The sequence below is a fragment of the Pan paniscus genome, chromosome 5 (assembly GCF_029289425.2).
Source record: "Pan paniscus chromosome 5, NHGRI_mPanPan1-v2.0_pri, whole genome shotgun sequence".
NCBI lineage: Eukaryota > Metazoa > Chordata > Mammalia > Primates > Hominidae > Pan > Pan paniscus.
Window position 1 is genome coordinate 126667755 of NC_073254.2, and position 20341 is coordinate 126688095.

At 38.8% G+C, this 20341-nt stretch overlaps 1 protein-coding gene across 1 annotated transcript in view; it reads left to right on the plus strand.

The window, feature by feature from the left end:
- QRSL1 (glutaminyl-tRNA amidotransferase subunit QRSL1) overlaps positions 1-19605 on the plus strand; it is a 37104-nt gene extending 17499 nt beyond the window's left edge. The window contains exons 5-11 of the mRNA XM_003824337.5: positions 2300-2476; positions 5460-5635; positions 5718-5833; positions 7981-8173; positions 8867-8984; positions 16223-16428; positions 19023-19605. Coding sequence (XP_003824385.1) covers positions 2300-2476; positions 5460-5635; positions 5718-5833; positions 7981-8173; positions 8867-8984; positions 16223-16428; positions 19023-19243 — 1207 coding nt within the window. The 3' untranslated portion in view covers positions 19244-19605. The remainder of the gene's footprint in view (positions 1-2299; positions 2477-5459; positions 5636-5717; positions 5834-7980; positions 8174-8866; positions 8985-16222; positions 16429-19022) is intronic.
- The last annotated feature ends 736 nt before the right edge of the window (positions 19606-20341 follow it).

The following is a 20341-nucleotide window of genomic DNA, read 5'->3' on the forward strand; positions in this document are numbered from 1 at the left end:
TTTAAAAATTGATAGACTTGGCCGGGCACGGTGGCTCACACCTGTAATCCCAGCACTTTGGGAGGCCGAGGCAGGTGGATCACAAGGTCAGGAGATTGAGACCATCCTGGCTAACACAGTGAAACCCTGTCTCTACTAAAAATACAAAAAATTAGCCGGTTGTGGTGGCGGGCGCCTGTAGTCCCCACTACTCGGGAGGCTGAGGCAGGAGAATGGCATGAACCCGGGAGGCAGAGGTTGCAGTGAGCCGAAATCGCGCCACTGCACTCCAGCCTGGGTGACAGAGCAAGACTCCTTCTCAAAAAAAAAAAATAATAATAGACTTCATTAAAATTAAGAACTTCTGTACTTTGAAATATGCTACTAAAAAAGTGAAAACGCAAGCCACAGACTGAGAGAAAAATATTTGCAAAACATGTATCTCAGAAAGAACCGATATCCAAAATACATAGAACATTTCCCACCTCAATAAGAAAACAAGCAACTCTATTTTTAAAAAATGAACAAAAGATTTAAGAAGACATTTCATCAGAGATTAAAACATAGTTGACAAACACATGAAACAATGCTTAATATCGTTGATCATTAGTGGAATTCAAAATTAAAATCACAGTGAGCTTGGGCACAGTGGCTCACACCTGTAATCTCAGCACTTTGGGAGGCCAAGGCATGGTAGTGGATGCCTGTAGTCCCAGCTACTCGAGAGACATGAGAATCGCTTGAACCTGGATCACTTGAAACCAGGAGGCGGAGCTTGCAGTGAGCCAAGATCGTGCCACTGCACTCCAGCCTGGGCAATAGAGCGAGACTGTCTCAAAAAAAAAAAAAGAGAGAGAGAGACAATGATAATTAAATGGAAGACCTGACTCTAGATTTGATCCAGGAAGGAGATAAAATGCCATAAAGTACTTTTTTTTTTTTTTTTTTTGAGACGGAGTCTCGCTCTGTCACCCAGGCTGGAGTGCAGTGGCGCCATCTCGGCTCACTGCAAGCTCTGCCTCCCGGGTTCACACCATTCTTCTGCCTCAGCCTCCCGAGTAGCTGGGACTACAGGCGCCTGCCACCACGCCCGGCTAATTTTTTGTATTTTTAGTAGAGATGGGGTTTCACCGTGTTATCCAGGATGGTCTCAATCTCCTGACCTCGTGTTCCGCCCTCCTCGGCCTCCCAAAGTGCTGGGATTACAGGCGTGAGCCACTGCGCCCAACCAAAGTACATTATTGAATCAGTTGACAGAATTGAATTACATACAGTAGATTAGATAAAAGTATTGTAGGCCGGGCGTGGTGGCTCACCCCTGTAATCCCAGCACTTTGGGAGGCCAAGGCGGGTGGATTACGAGGTCAAGAGATTGAGACCATCCTGGCCAACGTGGTGAAACCCCGTCTCTACTGAAAATACAAAAATTAGCCCGGCGTGGTGGCACGCACCTGTAGTCCCAGCTACTTGGGAGGCTGAGGCAGGAGAATTGCTTGAATCTGGGAGGCGGAGGTTGCAGTGAGCTGAGATCACGCCACTGCACTCCAGACTGCCAGTAGAGCGAGACTCTGTCTCAAAAAAGAAAAAAAAATTATTGTATTGATATTAATGTTACTGAGATTGATAACTATACTGTGACTGTATAATGTGATATCCTTATTCTTAGGAAATACACACTAAAGTATTTAGGGATAAAGGGCTATGATATACATGTAAGTTACCCTTAAGATACCCTTAAGTTTCTATCATACTTTGTGTGTATATGTACATATGTACAAACGTACACAGAGCACACAAGTGGTAAAGCAAAGGGATAAAATGTTGACCGTAGGTATGTCTGGGTAAAGGGTATAAAGTGCTTTATATGTTATTTTTATTTTTGCAATTTATCTGAGAATAAAATCATTTCAAAAATTTAAGTTATTAGCATTCCACTTGTAATGTTTTTCATAGAACTTCTGGTTAAGGGAGAGATTTCCTCAGAAGACTTAACTGTTTGAATGTAACCCTTTTCAGCTGGAAGACCTTGATTCACAAGGGAAATCATCTTCAGTTGAATTGGATGATCAAAAGAGGCAAAATCTTTTCTTAGCAGATTAGCTTTGTCTATTTTCTACCACAAATGCTCTTCCTTCCCATCCTCCGCAACTGTCAATTAATGAAAGCTACATCTGAACAGGCTTCCCGCCTTTTTCAATTCAAGCTACAGTGGGTTCTTAAATGCTCAATGAGTGTCAGAAGCAAATAACATACTCAGAAGATGAAATTTTCACATAAAATGAAAGTTTTACTAAGGTATCTTGCTTCACTTCTTCATCAGATCTGGGAGCACAGATGGTGTATTCGGACCAGTTAAAAACCCCTGGAGTTATTCAAAACAATATAGAGAAAAGAGGAAGCAGAATCCCCACAGCGAGAATGAAGATTCAGACTGGCTGATAACTGGAGGAAGCTCAGGTGGGAGTGCAGCTGCTGTATCGGCGTTCACATGCTACGCGTAAGATGCTTTTCTCTATCTGTATTTTAAAACCCACCCAAATACAAACAGTCATAAACTGTATCCAGCAATAGAGTAGTTCATACCCTGGTATTTTTCTTTCTAGTGAGCTATATGTGCTCAAAGGTATATCAAAATTATATCTTGAGTTGCACTCAACTGTACAGTATACTATGTATATTTAATACTTTTAACTTTAAAATAACAAATTTTTCTCCATAGTATCTGGTTCTCTTAAAATATGATTTTGTGGATCTTGCAGAATAAAGCATCGAACATAAATGAACTTCATTGCATTTCATTTTTAAATAATTTGAGTGTGTGCTCACTGATTATACAAATATTTAGGGACTAACATACAATGGCTTTAGTTGAGTGCTGCTGAACTAAACTGTTGGTAATGTTTATCCTTCAGCAAGATCAATCTTTTGAAAAAAAAGAAAAAATGCTAATATGTATTAATAAGGTATTTTAAATAGTGTTTTCAGGAATCTGCAATTAAAAATGTACATCAGTAAGTAAAGTTTTTTCAAGCTTGTTAGGTGCTGATTCTGTTTATCTATCATACTTTGTATTTGGTAAGAATCCATTGATCATATTTTCAGTTCCATTTGTAAAGCATTTCTTAACTACCCAAAGAAAAGAAAGTAAATATGGCTGTTGCTGTGTTTATCAGTCTCAATTTAATCAAAATGAATGTGTTTCTTTAGTAATAGTTTTGTATGTTATCTCCCCTTAATTATCCATTAAAACTAAGTTCTTTCACACACATTGCAATCCATAAATCATTTATATTTTTTTAGAGCTATGGAGATGTGAGTTCTACAGATTTTTTTTCAGTTTTCCTAAAATCTTATTAACAAGTAAAACCATTTCATTTTATCTCTGTGAAATTTTATAGCATTGCATTAATATTAATGTGAGTTCTGACAAGTTAGGACTGCAGGATTAGGTGCTTTTTTTCTGTCCTCATCATCCCACTTAGTGTTCATCTTTCTGAATGTGCTTTTGAGTAGATGGCATTTTGACACATAATTCCTATGGAAATGTAAGTTTTACTTTTACATAGCCGTCAGTGAATGCTAATAAGAAAATGTATCTTTTAAAATTGTGAAAGCAACAGTCTGATTTTGTAGCTTAACTTGACACTGTAAGAAAGGAAATCTAATTTGCATTTTCTGTAGGGCACAAGTGCCATGTTATTGTTAGGAGCATTGTTCAGTCCAAAGCTTCACTTAAATATAAGCAACAGAAGTACAGACCAAAAATAACTTCAGATTGAATGTATCTCAAACTGTAAAGTGTTCTGCTTTTGTTTCCTTCTTTTTGATTTGTTTACCCCTTTTTGATTTGTTTCTTTTACAATAGCTTTTAAAATAGGAAGATTCCTGGAGTACTGTGCAGCCACTAAAAAGAATGAGTTAGAGCACTATGCAATGACATGGAAAAATAACCAAGATAAATTGTTAAGTGAAAAATAAGTTGCAGAACCCATTTCTGTTAAAAGTAACAATTGCATAGGTATATATGTCAGTCATTGCATGGAAGTACTGCATGTCTGGATGAATGCATGTCAGAACTGGTAACGGTTATTGTGGGGGCTGTGATTATAAGAGTAATCTTACTTTATACATCATATAGTTATATAATATTTTAATTTTTATAGTAGATATGTACTGTTCTACAGCACAACTTCTGTTTTCCTGAAATGGTTTTTTAATTGTGGTAAAATGCACATAACATAAAACGTACCAGCCTAACCATTTTTAAAAGTACAGTTCAAAAGTATTAAAAACGTGCAATCAGTCTTCAGAACACTTTTCATCTTGCAACGCTAAAACTGTATACCCTTCAACCCTCTCCCAGCCCTGGTAACCACCTTCTACTTTCTGTCTTATGAATTTGATTACTCTAGTTATCTCATGTACGTGGTGTCATATAGTATTTGTCTTTCTGTGACTGGCTTATTTCATTTAGCATAATGTCCTCCAGGTCCATTTTTTGTTTTTTTAAAATAAGAACAACACAAACTCTGTAGGTAACTGGGTAAAGAAATGAACAGTCACTTTGTAGTTAAGTAATGCATGTATAAATAACTGTGCAAAATTATTTAAAATGCACATTAATAAAAACTTTTTGGTTATCACACTAACAATTTTAAAAATTACTAGTACTCAGTGACGGTACTGAAACTTTAAAACACAATCTGACTCACTGCAACTAGGAATATAAATTGGCATAATCTTTCTGACAAGTAATTTGACAGCATATATCAGAAACTTATGTGCACTAAGTCTACTTCTTGGAAGCTAGCCTAAAAAGTACTCACACATAAGCAAAAATTTATGTTCAGAGATTTTCATTACAAAGTTATTTATTAAATAGTTATTCTAGTTAGAAACAACGTGTTTAAATTATTAAACATCTCAATCCATGATTCTAAATGGGGTGGGTAGCAAAGGGCTGTATCTGAATTTCTAGGGGGGACATATTTAGTCTGTAAAAGCATACTGCAAAATTGCCATTAATTTGATTTGTTTTTAATATCAACATCAGAAGAAAGTGCAAGATTTATATGTATATTGAAAGGAGAATGGACTTTAAAATACCAGGAATCACCAATTTATATGATGGAATATTACATATACTTTACATTTTCAGGAATTTTAATGACATAGTAAAAAGCTAATGTTAAAAAAGGGATGGATACTCATGATTACAGAATTATCTCAACGGTGAAAAAAATGCATTTTTAAAAAGACTTGAAGTTAATATGCCAAAATGTTAACAGTGTTTTCCTCTGGGTATTGGAATATTGAGTACCTAAAGTTTTCTGTACTTTATGAATTCTCTGAGATGAACATGTGTTACTTTTGTGTAATCAGAGGAAAATACAGTTTAAAAATATACAATTGAAAGGGTAGATTCCAAATATAATTAGAGATATATCATTCTTCTAAAGATAATTCCATTTAAATTCCAGGGCTTTAGGATCAGATACAGGAGGATCGACCAGAAATCCTGCTGCCCACTGTGGGCTTGTTGGTTTCAAACCAAGCTATGGCTTAGTTTCCCGTCATGGTCTCATTCCCCTGGTGAATTCGATGGATGTGCCAGGAATCTTAACCAGATGTGTGGATGATGCAGCAATTGTGTTGGGTATTTATATAATTCTATATCATTTGCAACAGCTTCTCTATAAAACAATATATCTGTCATTCATAAGTATTGCTCCTTACAGGTGCACTGGCTGGACCTGACCCCAGGGACTCTACCACAGTACATGAACCTATTAATAAACCATTCATGCTTCCCAGTTTGGCAGATGTGAGCAAACTATGTATAGGAATTCCAAAGGTAACTTTTTCCTTTCGTTACTTTACAGAAATACTGTCAAGTCCAATACAGAGCACAGACTTGGGAGGCGGATTGGGTGGGTTTGAATCTCTGCTCTGCCACTTTTATTAATCATGTGAATTGAGTATGTGACTTAATCTCTTTTAGCTCAATTTCCCCATCTGTAAAATAGGAATAATAAAAATACTGACTTCAGAGAGGTTTCTGATGATCAATTAGACAGTCATGTTAAGTCTGTAAATTGTTTCTGTAATGGGCAAGATAGCAAATATTTTAGATTTTGTGGACCATGCAGTCTTTATCATAACTGCTTAACTGCCATTATAGTGAGAAAGCAGCCACAGACAATATGTAAATGAAAAAGTGTGTCTCTGTTCCAATAAAACTTTATTTTCAAAAACCAGCTGGCTTGTCACATCTGGCCTATGGGCCATAGTTTGCCAATCCCTAATGTAAAGAAAGGACTTTAGCCCAAAGCCATAACTTGCATAGTAATGCCTCAAAAAATGTTAACATCTTTACTGTTATTATTATTACTACTGCATCTATTACAGTAGCAATTGAGTAATGAATACATGAATGTTATAATGTTAAATTACTAACCTTTTAAAAATATTAAGCCTTGCAATATATTAATACTTTAAATCTTTTAGGAAGATAAGTTACCCTGCAGAATAATGAAGTTTCACAACCTCAGCACTGTTGGTGTTTGGGGCTGGTAATTGTTTGCTGTGGGAGACTGTCCTGTGCATTGTAAGATGTTTAGTTGCATCCCTGGCCTCTATCCCTACATGCAAGTAGTACCCCACCACCAAAACCACAATCCCACAACCAAAAATGTCTGCAGACATTGTCAAGTGTCTCCTGGTTAGGGAAAAGGAGACAAAAGTAACCCCCAGGTAAGACCACTGCTATAGAGAAATACTACCTTATTTAAAATCTTCCATTAAGGTAATATATGTAAGGCCAGGTGCATACACCTGTAATCCCAGCACCTTGGGAAGCCAAGGCAGGAGGATCGCTTGAGATCAGGAGTTTGAGATCAGCCCGGGCAACATACAGAGACCCTATCTCTACAAAAAGTTTTAAAAAAATTGTGGGGTGTGGTGGCGTGCACCTGTGGTCCTAGCTGTTTGGGAGGCTGAGGGGGGAAGATTGCTTGAGTCCAGGAGGTTGAGACTGCCGTGAGCCATGATTGCACCACTGCACTCCACCCTAGGTGACAGAGCAAGACCCTATCTCAAAAAAAAAAAAAAAAAGAAGGCAATATCTGTGCATTCTTTTTAAGCATTTATTTATAGAGAGCATAGGCTTTAAAACAGACCCAGTTTGAAATCCTAGACCCTTTACTTACCTGCTATTTAACATTAGGAAAATAACTTCTTATGTCACGATTTTTCATTAACAAAATGAAGGATTATAATACCTACATCACAGGCTTGTTAAAAGCATGAGATGAGAGAATCTTTGAAAATCATCTAACAGGCTGGGCACGGTGGCTCACGACTGTAATCCCAGCACTTTGGGAGGCCGAGGCGGGCAGATCACGAGGTCAGGAGATCGAGACCATCCTAACACAGTGAAACCCCGTCTCTACTAAAAAAAATACAAAAAATTAGCCGGGCGTGGCTGTGGGTGCCTGTAGTCCCAGCTACTCGGAAGGCTAAGGCAGGAGAATGGCGTGAACCCAGGAGGCGGAGCCTGCAGTGAGCTGAGATTGCGCCACTGCACTCCAGCCTGGGCGACAGAGCGAGACTCCGTCTCAAAAAAAAAAAAAAAAAGAAAATCATCTAACAGGGTACCTGATACATGAGCATTTAACATATATGCTGATATATGCTGATATGCTGTTAGGTTCCTGATACATAATGAGCATTTAACAAATATTTTCCCCAACCAGATCTCCAATCTTTAATGTTGTTATATCCAGATCATAATATCTAGTACTGTGCTTTGTCATACCATAAACACTCTGAAATGGATTTAGTCTTTCTAGCTACCTACCAGCAATTTTATCCTATTTTCTAATGTATTACCAAAGGTCCTGAAGTGCAGATTTTTATAAAATCATCTATACAGATGAAGTACAAATTTTTATAAAATAATCTATACAGTTCCAATTTTGTATCTTGACTTTTTGCTATAAGGAATATCTTGTACCGGAATTATCAAGTGAAGTACAGTCTCTTTGGTCCAAAGCTGCTGACCTCTTTGAGTCTGAGGGGGCCAAAGTAATTGAAGTATCCCTTCCTCACACCAGTTATTCAATTGTCTGCTACCATGTATTGTGCACATCAGAAGTGGCATCGAATATGGCAAGATTTGATGGGCTACAATATGGTAAGATGGCTGGGTTATTTTATTTTTAAGGTAGTTGTCGCAAACATTTGAAAAGTTCACTTATTAGTGACAAAAAAGTTAATGCTTGAGATAATGTTAATGATTCAGAAAAGTTCATCAGTGAATCATTTTACCTTTGTCATTTTAGACTTGTACTTACACTATTTGTCATAAATATCTGTGTATGTTTGGTTTGCTTCTCAGGACTGTGAATAACTTGAAGGGATAGTATCTTGTTGTTATATGCTCAGTCCCGCTAATGTAGAGCTCAATAAATGTTTGAATGAATGAATGAGGGAGTGAACAAATGGAGTTTCTTTCTTGGTTCTTTTCTTTTCTTCTCTCTCCATGACCAGTCCGTCAGTCAAAAGGCAGATGGGGAAAAGAAACCATTAAGGGCAACTCCCTAAACTTTAGTATTGGTGACAAAAATGTGAATCTAAATAAGCCAGGCATGGTGGCGCATACCTGTAATCTAAGCTACTCAGGAGGCCAAGGCAGGAGAATCACTTGACAAGGGAGGCAGAACTTGCAGTGAGCCAAGATTACACCACTGCACTCCAGCCTAGGTGACAGAGTGAGACTCCATCTCAAAAAAAAAAAAAAAAAAAAGTGAATCTAGGCCTGATTTTAGCCAAAACTTTACTGACTTTACTTCCTTTCAAGTAATATTTACCCTTTTCTTGTTTTCAGGTCACAGATGTGACATTGATGTGTCCACTGAAGCCATGTATGCTGCAACCAGACGAGAAGGGTTTAATGATGTGGTGAGAGGAAGAATTCTCTCAGGAAACTTTTTCTTATTAAAAGAGTAAGACAACTCATTTAGGAATTTTCTTCATTCTTGAAACCTCAAGTAACATGTCTCTTCTCAGGTCTTATAAGTCAAGGTATTTAGTAAAGAAACAAAATCTTTATGATTTGAATTAGAAAAGACCTGTTTATGGCACTTTTGGGTCCTGGTATTCAAAAACAAAAGAAATGTTGGTACTTTAGCTAAATGACTGGTACAAATTACAGGCAGTCCTCCATATCTGTGGGTTTTGCAACTTTGGATTCAACCAAACACAAATCAAAAATATTCAAAAAATAAAAAATAACACCCAACAATAAAAAGTAATACAAATTAAAAAGCAATACAGTGTAACAACTATTTACCTCGCATTTACATTGTATTAGATGTTACAAGTAATCTAGGGATGATTTTAAACGTGCAGGAGGTGTGCATAGGTTTTATGCAAATACTACACCATTTTATATGAGACTTGAATATCCTCAGATTTTGGTATCCACAGGGGTCTTGGTACCAAACCCCCAACGGACACCAAGGAATGAGTGTAAGTAGGAAGCCATTAAGGATTTTAATCTCATTAAATGTCCTTTGGGTATTACCACATTGGTTTATTGCTGTTAGAGCCTTAAGCAGGGAGTTGTATTGTCTCTTAAAAAATGTATTGAATCAACTTAGTTTTTCCTTGTATTATGTATGTCTTTACTCTAAAAAAGAATTCAAAATGACTATGACTCCTCCTTCAATTGTCTTCATTATGAGTTTATTCACGATCTTGTGAACAGGCCTCATCTTCTATACCACCAAGTGTGTCTAAGAGGACATGAGAAGTGTGAAAAAGCAAGATTGGTTATTGTAATGAAGAGCTTCTTGGAGTTTTTCTCCATGCCCTCAAGGGCAGAAGGCATTTTATTCATCTGCGTATCCTCTCGGGGCCGATAGTTAGAATTACTTTTTATTTTTGAGACAGGGTCTCACTCTGTCACCCAGGCTGGAGTGCAGTGAAGTGATCGCAGCTCACCGCAGCCTTGACCTCTTGAGCTTAAGTGATCCTCCCACCTCAGCCTCCCTAGTAGCTGGAACTACAAGCATGCACCACCATGCCCAGCTAATTTTTGTATTTTCTGTAGAGACGGGATCCTGCCATGTTGCCCAGGCTGATCTCCAACTCCTGGGTTCGAGCAATCCACCCACCTCAACCTCCAAAGTGCAGGTGTTACAGGCATGAGCCACCATGCCAGGCCACAGGATTACTTTTTCTAAGAATACTGTTTGAGGCCGGGCCCAGTGGCTCATGCCTGTAATCCTAGCACTTTGGAAGGCCGAGGTGGGCAGATCACCTGAGGTTAGGAGTTCGAGACCAGCTGGCCAACATGATGAAAGCCTGTCTCTACTAAAAATACAAAAATTAGCTGGGCGTGGTGGTGGGCACCTGTAATCCCAGCTACTCAAGAGACTGAGGCAGGAGAGTCACTTGAACCCAGGAGGCAGAGGTTGCAGTGAGCCAAGTTCGTGCCACTGCACTCCAGCCTGGGCAACAGAGTGAAACTCCATCTCAAAAAAAAAAAAAAAAGAGTACTGTTTGGTTATGTTCCAGATTAAAAGACTGTTACCATATTGACCAGATGCTTGTAATGACTTTGGAGTAGGAAAACAAAAGGAAATAATTTTCTAAGTGAAAACATTTATTAAGCTAAAGATGTTACTTTTGCCAAATATTACTGATTAGAACCATATTGTTTATCTCAGGGCACAAGTTGATGAATTATATAGGTCATTGTAACAGCATAAAAAGAAATTGAAGGAGAGAAGTCAGAAAGCATTCCTCATGATCACCATTTGGGGGTTCTGATAAAAGGAAGTTAAAATTACTGCTGGTATCCCTAGCTCCTGAGTCAGTTCCAAGTTGGGTCAACTTGGGTAGACAAAAGTGATAGGAAAAATGGGATTCGGAATACTTTTTTTATTTTAAAAAGTCAACTTTTGTGCCAGGAAGAGTTTATTTATTTATTTATTTATTTTTGAGACAGAGTCTCGCTCTGTCACCCAGGCTGGAGTGCAATGGCACGATCTCAGCTCACTGCAACCCTGCCTCCTGGGTTCAAGCAATTCTTCTGCCTCAGCATCCTGAGTAGCTGGGAGTACAGGCGCACGCCACCACACACAGCTAATTTTTGTATTTTTAGTAGAGATGGGGTTTCACCATATTGGCCAGGCTGGTCTCAAACTCCTGACCTCGTGATCTGCCCACCTCAGCCTCCCAAAGTGCTGGGATTACAGGCGTGAGCCACCACGCCCGGCCAGGAAGAGTTTATTTTTAATTGACATAAATATTTACTTATGTAACACATTTATATCTACCTTTTGCTATTTATCTTCTGTTTGTCCCATCTGTTCTTTTTTCTTTTAACCTTTTCTTCTGCTGTCTTTTTTTTTCTTTAAATAGTAATTTTTCTCTTAAAAAGATCTAAAATGAGAAAAATAGTGTCATTTATATTTACCTACATATTTAGTATTTCTGGTGCTTTTCTCTCTGCTCTAGAGATATAAATTTCCATCTGGTATAATTTTGTTTTTACTTGAAGAACTTTCTTTAATGTTTCTTGTAGTCCTGTTGGCAGTGAATTCTTTCAGCTTTGGTTTATATGTAGAACTCTTTATTTTGCTTTTAATTTTGAAAGATATTTTCTCTGGGTTTAAAAATGTAGGTTAAGCTGGGCACAGGGTGCACTCCTGTAGTTACAGCTACTCAGGAGGCTGAGGTGGGAGGATTGCTTGAGCCCAGGAGTGAGAGCCTGCAGTGAGCTATAATCGCACCGCTGCACTTAAGCCTGAGCGACAGAGCGAGAGCCCATCTCTTTAAAAAAAAAAAAGTATAGGTTGCTTCTTCTTTCTGTACTTTAAAGGTTTTGTCCATTGTCTTCTGGCTTACATAGTTTCTGAGAAGTCTATTGTCATTCTTATGGTCATTCCTCTGTATATAATGTATCCTTTTTTCCTCTGATTTTAAGATTTTCTTTTTATCATTGGTTTTCAGGAATTTGACTGTGATGTGCCTTGGTGTGGTTCTCTGCATATTTCTTCTTCTGCATAGGGGTTTGTTAAGCAGCTTTGATCTGTTGGGTTATAGTTTTAATCAAATTTGGAAATTTTTGGCTATTATTTCCTCAAATATTTTTTCTGTCCTCCATCTGTCTGGGACTCTTTTCACATGTGTATTAATCTGCCTGATGTTGTCCCACAGCTCACAGACACTACATTCTTTTTTTTTGCCCCCCAGTCTTTTTTCCTTCTCTGCTTCCTTTTGGCTAGTTTCCATTACTGTTTTCAGAATCACTGATCTTTTTTTCTGTTATGTTGATTCTTTCCAGTACATTTTTTATACATTATATTTTTTTCTCTAGAAGTTCCATGTAGGTCTTCTTATCCCTTCAATTTCTTCATTATATTTTCTTCTACCTTCTTGAACATATAGAACATATTTAGGCTGGGTGCGGTGGCTCACACCTGTAATCCCAGCACTTTGGGAGGCCAAGGCGGGTGGATAACTTGAGGTCAGGAGTTCGAGACCAGCCTGGCCAACGTGACAAGACCCTGTCTCTACTAAAAATACAAAAATTAGCTGGATGGGAAGGCGTATGCCTGTAATTCCAGCTACTCGGGAGGCCAAGGTACAAGAATCACTTGAACCTGGGAGGCAGAGGTTGCAGTAACCCGAGATTGTGCCACTGCACCCCAGCCTGGGTGACGGAGTGAGACTCTGTCTCCAAAAAAAAAAAAAAAAAAACATATTTATAGTAACTGTTTTAATGTTCTTATCTACTCATTCCATCATTTTTGCATCTGTGTGTATTAATGCTTTTTCCCTCTCTGGTTATGGGTCATATTTTTTGCTGCTTTTCATGTCTGTATATTGTGAATTTTACATTGTCATTTGCTAGACTTTTGTTATATTCCTTTAAACAGTGTTGGGCTTTTTCCCAGGATGCAATAAAGGTGCTTGGAATTTGTTGGCTCTTTTCAAGGCTTCTTTTAAAGCTTTGTTAAGATAAATCCAAAGCAGCCTTTAGTCCAGGGCTAATTTTACTTTACTTTGAGGTGATGCTTTGATGCTGCATATATTCGAGTCTTTCGCTTTGGCTGTTCGAAACACAAACTTATTTCCGTCCCTGTTTGAGCTCTAGGAATTGTTCAGTCCACTGCTCTTTGGGGATTGTTTCCCCAGCCTTGGGAATTTCTTCTCATGCACTCATAGATCAGTACTCAGCCAAAGACTCAAGGAATCTCCCTGCAGATCTATTGAGCTCTCTCTATGTGCCACTCCCTTCTATTCAGCACCCTGCTTTGCAAATTCTAGCTGCCTTTGCCTCCTTGAACTTCAGATCTCTGTCCCTTTAACTTACCCCCCACCCCACATACTGTTTAGCTTCCTCTCTGGAATGAGGCCTGAAAACTGCCCCTAGGCATTAAGCTGGGGAAATCAAAGGGCATATCTCATTTTCTTTTCTTTTCTTTTTTTGGAGACAGGGCCTCACTTGGTCACCCAAGCCGGAGTGCATTGGCATGACCATGGCTCACTGGCAGCCTCGACCTCCCAGGCTCAAGCTCTTCTCAGCAACCCTCAACACTCCCCACCCCCCGGTGAAGCTAGGACTACTGTAGTTTTTTTTGTAGAGATAGGATCTCCCTGTGTTGCCCAGGCTGGTCTCGAGCTCCTGGGCTCAAGGAATCCTACCCCCAGCCACCCCACAGGCATGAGGGACCACACCTGGCCTGGCTTACTTCATTTGTTTCTCTTCTCTCACAACTTTTTCTCCGGAATGTCTGTTGCCTAATGCCTGAAAATGGTCATTTCATATATTTTGTCCAGTTTTCTATTTGTTTAAGAAGGCAGAGTGTCTTAGTTCTTTTTTTTTTTTTAATCCCCTATTCTAAGAAGCAGTCTTAGTTCATTTTTGCTGCTATAACAGAATGCCTGAGACTGGGTGATTTATAATGAACGGAGATTTACTGGCTCACAGTTCTGGAGGCTGGGTGGGAGGTCCAACATTGAGAAGCCAGCACCTGGTGAGGGCCTTCTTGCTATGTCCACACATGGCAGAAAGCAAGGGTGGGGAGAAAAAGAGGGAGAGAAAGGGAAAGCACATGGGGGGCTGAACTTTCCCTCTTAGAATGGCACCAATCCCACTCAAGAGTGGAGTTGTTATGGCCCAATCACCTCTTAAAGGCCCCATCTCTTAATACTGTTTCAGTGGCAGTTAAATTTCAGCCTGAGTTTTGGAGGGGACAAGCATTCAAACCATAGCACAGGGTAAATCCCATCTCCATTACTCCATCTTGGATGGAAGCAGTTCTTCTTCTGAGCCGTATTTAAAGTAGGAAGAAATTTAATAGAAAACAAGTATTTGTTTTTTTTTTTTTTTTTTTTTTTGAGACGGAGTCTTGCTCTGTCGCCAGGCTGGAGTGCAGTGGCGCGATCTTGGCTCACTGCATCCTCCACCTCCTGGGTTCAAGAGATTCTCCTCCTGCCTCAGCCTCCCCAGTAGCTGGGACTACAGGCGCCCACCACCATGCCCGGCTAAATTTTTTTGTATTTTTAGTAGAGTCAGGATTTCACCATGTTGGTCAAGCTGGTCTCGAACTCCTGACCTTGTGATCCGACGCCTCGGCCTCCCAAAGTGCTGAGATTAAAGCATGAGCCACCAGGCCCAGCCAGTATTTGTTCTTTATAAAATTCAGGTTTTGGAATATGGTGTTTAAACCACTTAGGTGTTGTCAGTGTGTAAATTATATGTGATGCCTGCATTGGTCTCTCTGTAGACCTGGTGGTCAAATAAGAGTAAGGACCTATGATATTTCTGTACCACTCTTTTAGAGTAAAACATATTTCACGTTTTTATCGTATTTTATTTGGCCCTCAGTAAAACTGGAGCAGGTATATCCATTTTTACTGTTGTGGAAACTGTTGTGGAAAAGAACGGTTAGTTCTTTTTTTTGAGACGGAGTTTCGCTCTTGTTTCCAGCTCTCCACACTGGAGTGCAATGGAGCGATCCCAGCTCACTACAACCTCCGCCTCCCAGGTTCAAGCAATTCTCCTGCCTCAGCCTCCTGAGTAGCTGGGATTACAGGCATGAGCCACCATGCCCGGCTAATTTGGTATTTTTAGTAGAGATGGGGTTTCTCCATGTTGGTCAGGCTGGTCTTAAACTCCCAGCCGCAGGTGATCCACCCACCTCGGCCTCCCAAAGTGCTGGGATTACAGGCGTGAGCCACTGCGCCCGGCCTAGAACAGTTAGTTCTTGCTAGCCTCTCCTAACAGCTTCAGAAGAATCTAAAGGATTTTTTTTCCTTTTCTTTGTATCATTGACTTATGGTTACTCCTATGTCTGGCTTTTTCTTTAGTCTTTTTAGTAAAATAAGCATTCTTGAATTTCACATTTCTACCCCTGGGCTATACCTATCCGTAAAATACAAAATTCAAATACTGCATAGTCTACCGCTGTCTATCTTAGTAACCTTTAGAAAGTCATTTGTTGCTGTGTACTTTACTTTCCTCACCAATGAATATTCTGGTTTAATGATAGCCCTGGAGTTATTAATATTTGAGATTATACGTGTAGAATTGCATCTACTAGTGAATTCTGAATTCGGATTGATTAATTTATATATACAAACTTTCAGAGTGACAACACAGTGGAAGAGAATTCATTTTTATATGTTAAGAATCTTAATGGTGCCTCCTCATAAAAGCCAAGAATCCAGTGGTTCTTTTTTTTTTTTTTCCCTAAACAATGCCTAAACTCTTTATTTAACCAACCAGTATTTCTGGTTTTCTTCCTGATGCAGGATTTTAAAACCTTAGAAGTCTATAAATACTGCATTCAGACTTTCCACATCAAGAGAAAGGGGCCCAGGGCAGAAGATGTCAGGCCCCAGGCTGTTTTGGGGTGGGAAAAGTGGCAAAGATTTCTCAACAGTCTGTTTCAGTTTTCTAACTTAATTGAAATGCCTTTAAAAAGCTCTGCTTCATCCCCAAACTTTCCCCTATGGCGTCTATGATAGAAAAACACTCCTCTCATATACGCCCCACCACTGGGGAGCCAGGGGGAAGGGAATGGGCATTACCCAGGCAAGCCAAACTTTTTATTCAGCCAGAAAATGGAAATCCAATGGTTCTTTATCAAGCCTAATGTAAGATAATTGATTAAAAGAAAAATACAAAAAATCCTTAAAAACGTCACCTACTTTTTTCCCACAGAAACTATGAAAATTATTTTGTCAAAGCACAGAAAGTGAGACGCCTCATTGCTAATGACTTTGTAAATGCTTTTAACTCTGGAGTAGATGTCTTGCTAACTCCCACCACCTTGAGTGAGGCAGTACCATACCTGGAGTTCATCAAAGAGGACAACAGAACCCGAAGTGCCCAGGATGATATTTTTACACAAGCTGTAAATATGGCAGGTGAGGATTCCTCAGGAACATTCTGATTTTCTTCAAATTCTTAGGCAGGTACCCTGGTCTTCAACTTAAGATTCTAGCTAGATGGTTCCCGAAAAGCAAAAGTCTATCCTTTTGGAATGCTTAGGAGTGTGTGTGTGTACATGTATTAGTCTGTTCTCACACTGCTATAAAGAAATACCTGAGACTGGATAATTTAATTTAAAAAAGAGGTTTAATTGGCTCACAGTTCTGCAGGCTGTACAGGAAGCTGAGCAGCTTCCACTTCTGGGAATGCCTCAGGAAACTTAAATTCACAGTGGAAGGTGAAGGAGAAGTAGCCATGTCTTACATGGCCCAGCCCAAGCAAAAGAGAAAGGGGGAAGGTGCTACACACTTTTAAAACAACCAGGTCTTGTGATAACTCACTCACTATCATGAGAACAGCACCAAGGGGAATGGTGTTAAACCGTTCATGAGAAACCGTCCCCATGATCCAGTTGCCCTCCACTAGGCCCCACCTTCAACATTGGGGATTACAATTCAACATGAGATTTGTGTGGGGAGATAGATCCAAACCATATCAGTACACTTGCGTGCACTCTCACCACATACACACAAACACAACACACTTAGTAATTTTTTTTTAACTTTTATTTTGAAAAATTTAAAACCCACAGAAAAGCTGAAAAAGTGGTATAATGAATGCTGATATGCCCTTCACCTGGATGTAATCTTGTTAACATTATATTTGCTTTGCCCTTCTCTTCCTCTTTCTACACACCCACACTCACACACACAAACAACTTTGTTTTTACCTGAATCATTTGAAAGTTTCAGATGTCATGACACTTCACCCCTAAATTCTTTTGCACAAATCTTATAAGGATAAATTCTCCTACAGAACCACAATTCCATTGTCATACCTAAGAAAACTAACATGATTGAAGAATAATTTAAATATGGTTTATATTCAAATTTTCTCAGTTCTACCAAAAGTGTCTTTTATAAGTTGTCTTTCCTTCTGATATATTACATTGGTTTATGGTATCTTTTTAAAATCTAGAACAATCACCCCACCTCTCATTTTTCTTTAAAACCACATCAGGCTATGCTATAATTTTTGTTTCAATCATCAAACATAATGTAGAAAACTTAAGAGGAAAAGGAAAGTCTATTACATTTACCTATACTTTTGCTTACTGTGTTCATTCTTCCTTCCTGAAGTACCAAGATTCTTTATTTTGTCACTTCTGTTTAGAGAAATTTCCTTAGCCTTTCTTTTAGGATAGGTCTGTGGATGAAAAATTATCATAGCTTTCCTTTTGAGAATGTGTTGATTTCCCTTTGATTTTTAAAGGTTATTTTTGCTGGATGTAGAACTCTGGTTCAACAGTTCTTATCTTTAGCACTTAAAAAATGTTAAGAGCCCAGTCCACTTGTGCTGTAGGATGTCCCATCCATAGTCAGGATTTGTCAGATTGCTTCCTCATGTTTGGGTTGAGTTAAACATTTTTGGTAGAAGTACTACATAATCTTCATGTCAGGAAACAGTTAATATCAGTTTGTCTCACTTTTGGAAACCAAGTTGATCACTTCGCTAAGGAAGTAACTGCTAGATGTTTCCTTATAAAAAGGTACATTTTTCCTTTTATCATTTTTTAAGCAATTTCTGGGGTAATATTTTGAGACCATGTGAATATCCTATTTTCCAATTATCTTGAACCCAGTTTTAGCATTCATTGATCATCCTTGAAATATTAGCTGGAGAATTACAAAATTCTGGCTTTACTAAATCTGTCATTCCTTCTACATTTATTAGCTAGCAGTATTCTCTAAAGAAGAGCCTTCCTTTTTTTTCTTTAATTCAATGTATTATAAGCAATTACTGTCAGTATTGTTTTTGATGCTCAAATTGCCTTAAATTTGGCCAATAAGAGCCCCTTCAAGTTATACGTATCCTTTAAAACTGTACCCATTAATTTTTGAAAACTTGTTTTATTGTATAACAAGATGGTCTGGGATTTTGTACTTTCTCTGCCCAAACCTGGAATTAAAACTACCCTGAGCTAATTTCTCATCTAATGGATTGCCAAAAATTCAAAAACTGAACAACACACTCTGTCTGCAAGGCTATAGGTGGAAGTTCAAAACGGTACAACTTCTTTGCAGGGGAATTTTGCAATATCTAATTACATATGCATTTGTCGTTTGATGAAGCAATCTCCTCCTCATCTAAGAAAATTTCAAGAATACCAAAAAAATACATACACAAGGTAATTCTCTGGGGCATTGTATAAAATAGCTAAATATTGAAAACAGTCTAAATAACCAACCACAGAAGACTGGTTTACTCAATTATGGTAAAACCAAGTAATGGAGTACTATACAGCAATAAGAAATGAATGAAGAAGGTTGCTGTGAACTGATACAGAATGATTTCCAAGATGTATTGTTAAGTAAACAAAACATAGTACAAAAGCATTATATAGCATAATATTTTTGGTTGTTTTTTAAACCTTATCCTGTATTGTACTTATTAGCACTGGAAAGTGGAAGAGGTCTCTGCTAATTAGGGTGGAGAATTAATCACCTACTGGGTTTCCTTCTTTTCCCAGGATTGCCAGCAGTGAGTATCCCTGTTGCACTCTCAAACCAAGGGTTGCCAATAGGACTGCAGTTTATTGGACGTGCGTTTTGTGACCAGCAGCTTCTTACAGTAGCAAAATGGTTTGAAAAACAAGTACAGTTTCCTGTTATTCAGCTTCAAGAACTCATGGATGATTGTTCAGCAGTCCTTGAAAATGAAAAGTTAGCCTCTGTCTCTCTAAAACAGTAAACATATCTTACAAATTAAAATGACTTTTAGGCTGGGTGCAGTGGCTCACACCTGTAATCCCAGCACTTTGGGAGGCCAAGGCGAGCGGATCATGAGGTCAGAAGATCTAGAACAGCCTGGTCAACATGGTGAAACCCCATCTCTACTAAAAATACAAAAATTAGCCAGGCTTAGTGGCGGGCGTCTGTAGTCCCAGCTACTCAGGAGGCTGAGGCAGGAGAATCACTTGAACCCCGGAGGTGGAGGTTGCAGTGAGCCGAGATCATGCCACTGCACTGCAGTCCAGCCTGGGTGACAAAGCAAGACTGTATCTCAAAATAAATAAAATAAAATAAAATGACGTTCAGAGATTCTATACTCTAGAGAGTCAAATGGTCTTGCTCAATTCTTGTAATTAGCTTCTTGTTAATACAGTCATTCCATGGAATTACTTTTTAAAATTCCTGTGACAATTAATAATAAATAACATGTCAGCATTTAGTAAGCATCCACTAAGTGTACAATACTTCTACAATAACACAAGATACCTGTTCCTCAAAAACAATGCATTCTGCCATAATGTTCATTAAAGAGTTTACAGTAAAAATAAGATTAGGGATAAACTTCTCAAAAATTGTACATCTGTGTAACTAAAGCACTAACAAAAACATGAATAGTCCTTCTAGAGGTAACTTGGATAGCCTAGGCAGGCAACTTATCATGTGGTGAAGGCCGCCTCAGGGGTTGTTAAAAATGCACAGAAACAATTGAGTGGGATTATTGGCTTCTGAGCGCTGAGCAGAGCAGGTGGAAGAGGAACTTTGAGCACAGGAGGAAATGCAACCAGTCAGGGCCCAGAATCATGCAAATCTCAGGGGTATGCCTCTCTGGGGAGGAGCTCCAGGTGCAGGGACTCCTTTTATTTCCCTAAGAAAGAGCTGAAATGACTGAGAACTTTCCTTTCCTCCTTAGAGTTACAATTTTACTTCTGCTATTCCAGAGCCCATGCCTAGAAGCCAGAACAACTCCATGTTACACTGAGTTCATGCTCCTATTTACTGATCACAAATGAGCTCATTAATGTCATCGAAACATTTATTGTAACCTAACAGACCATCA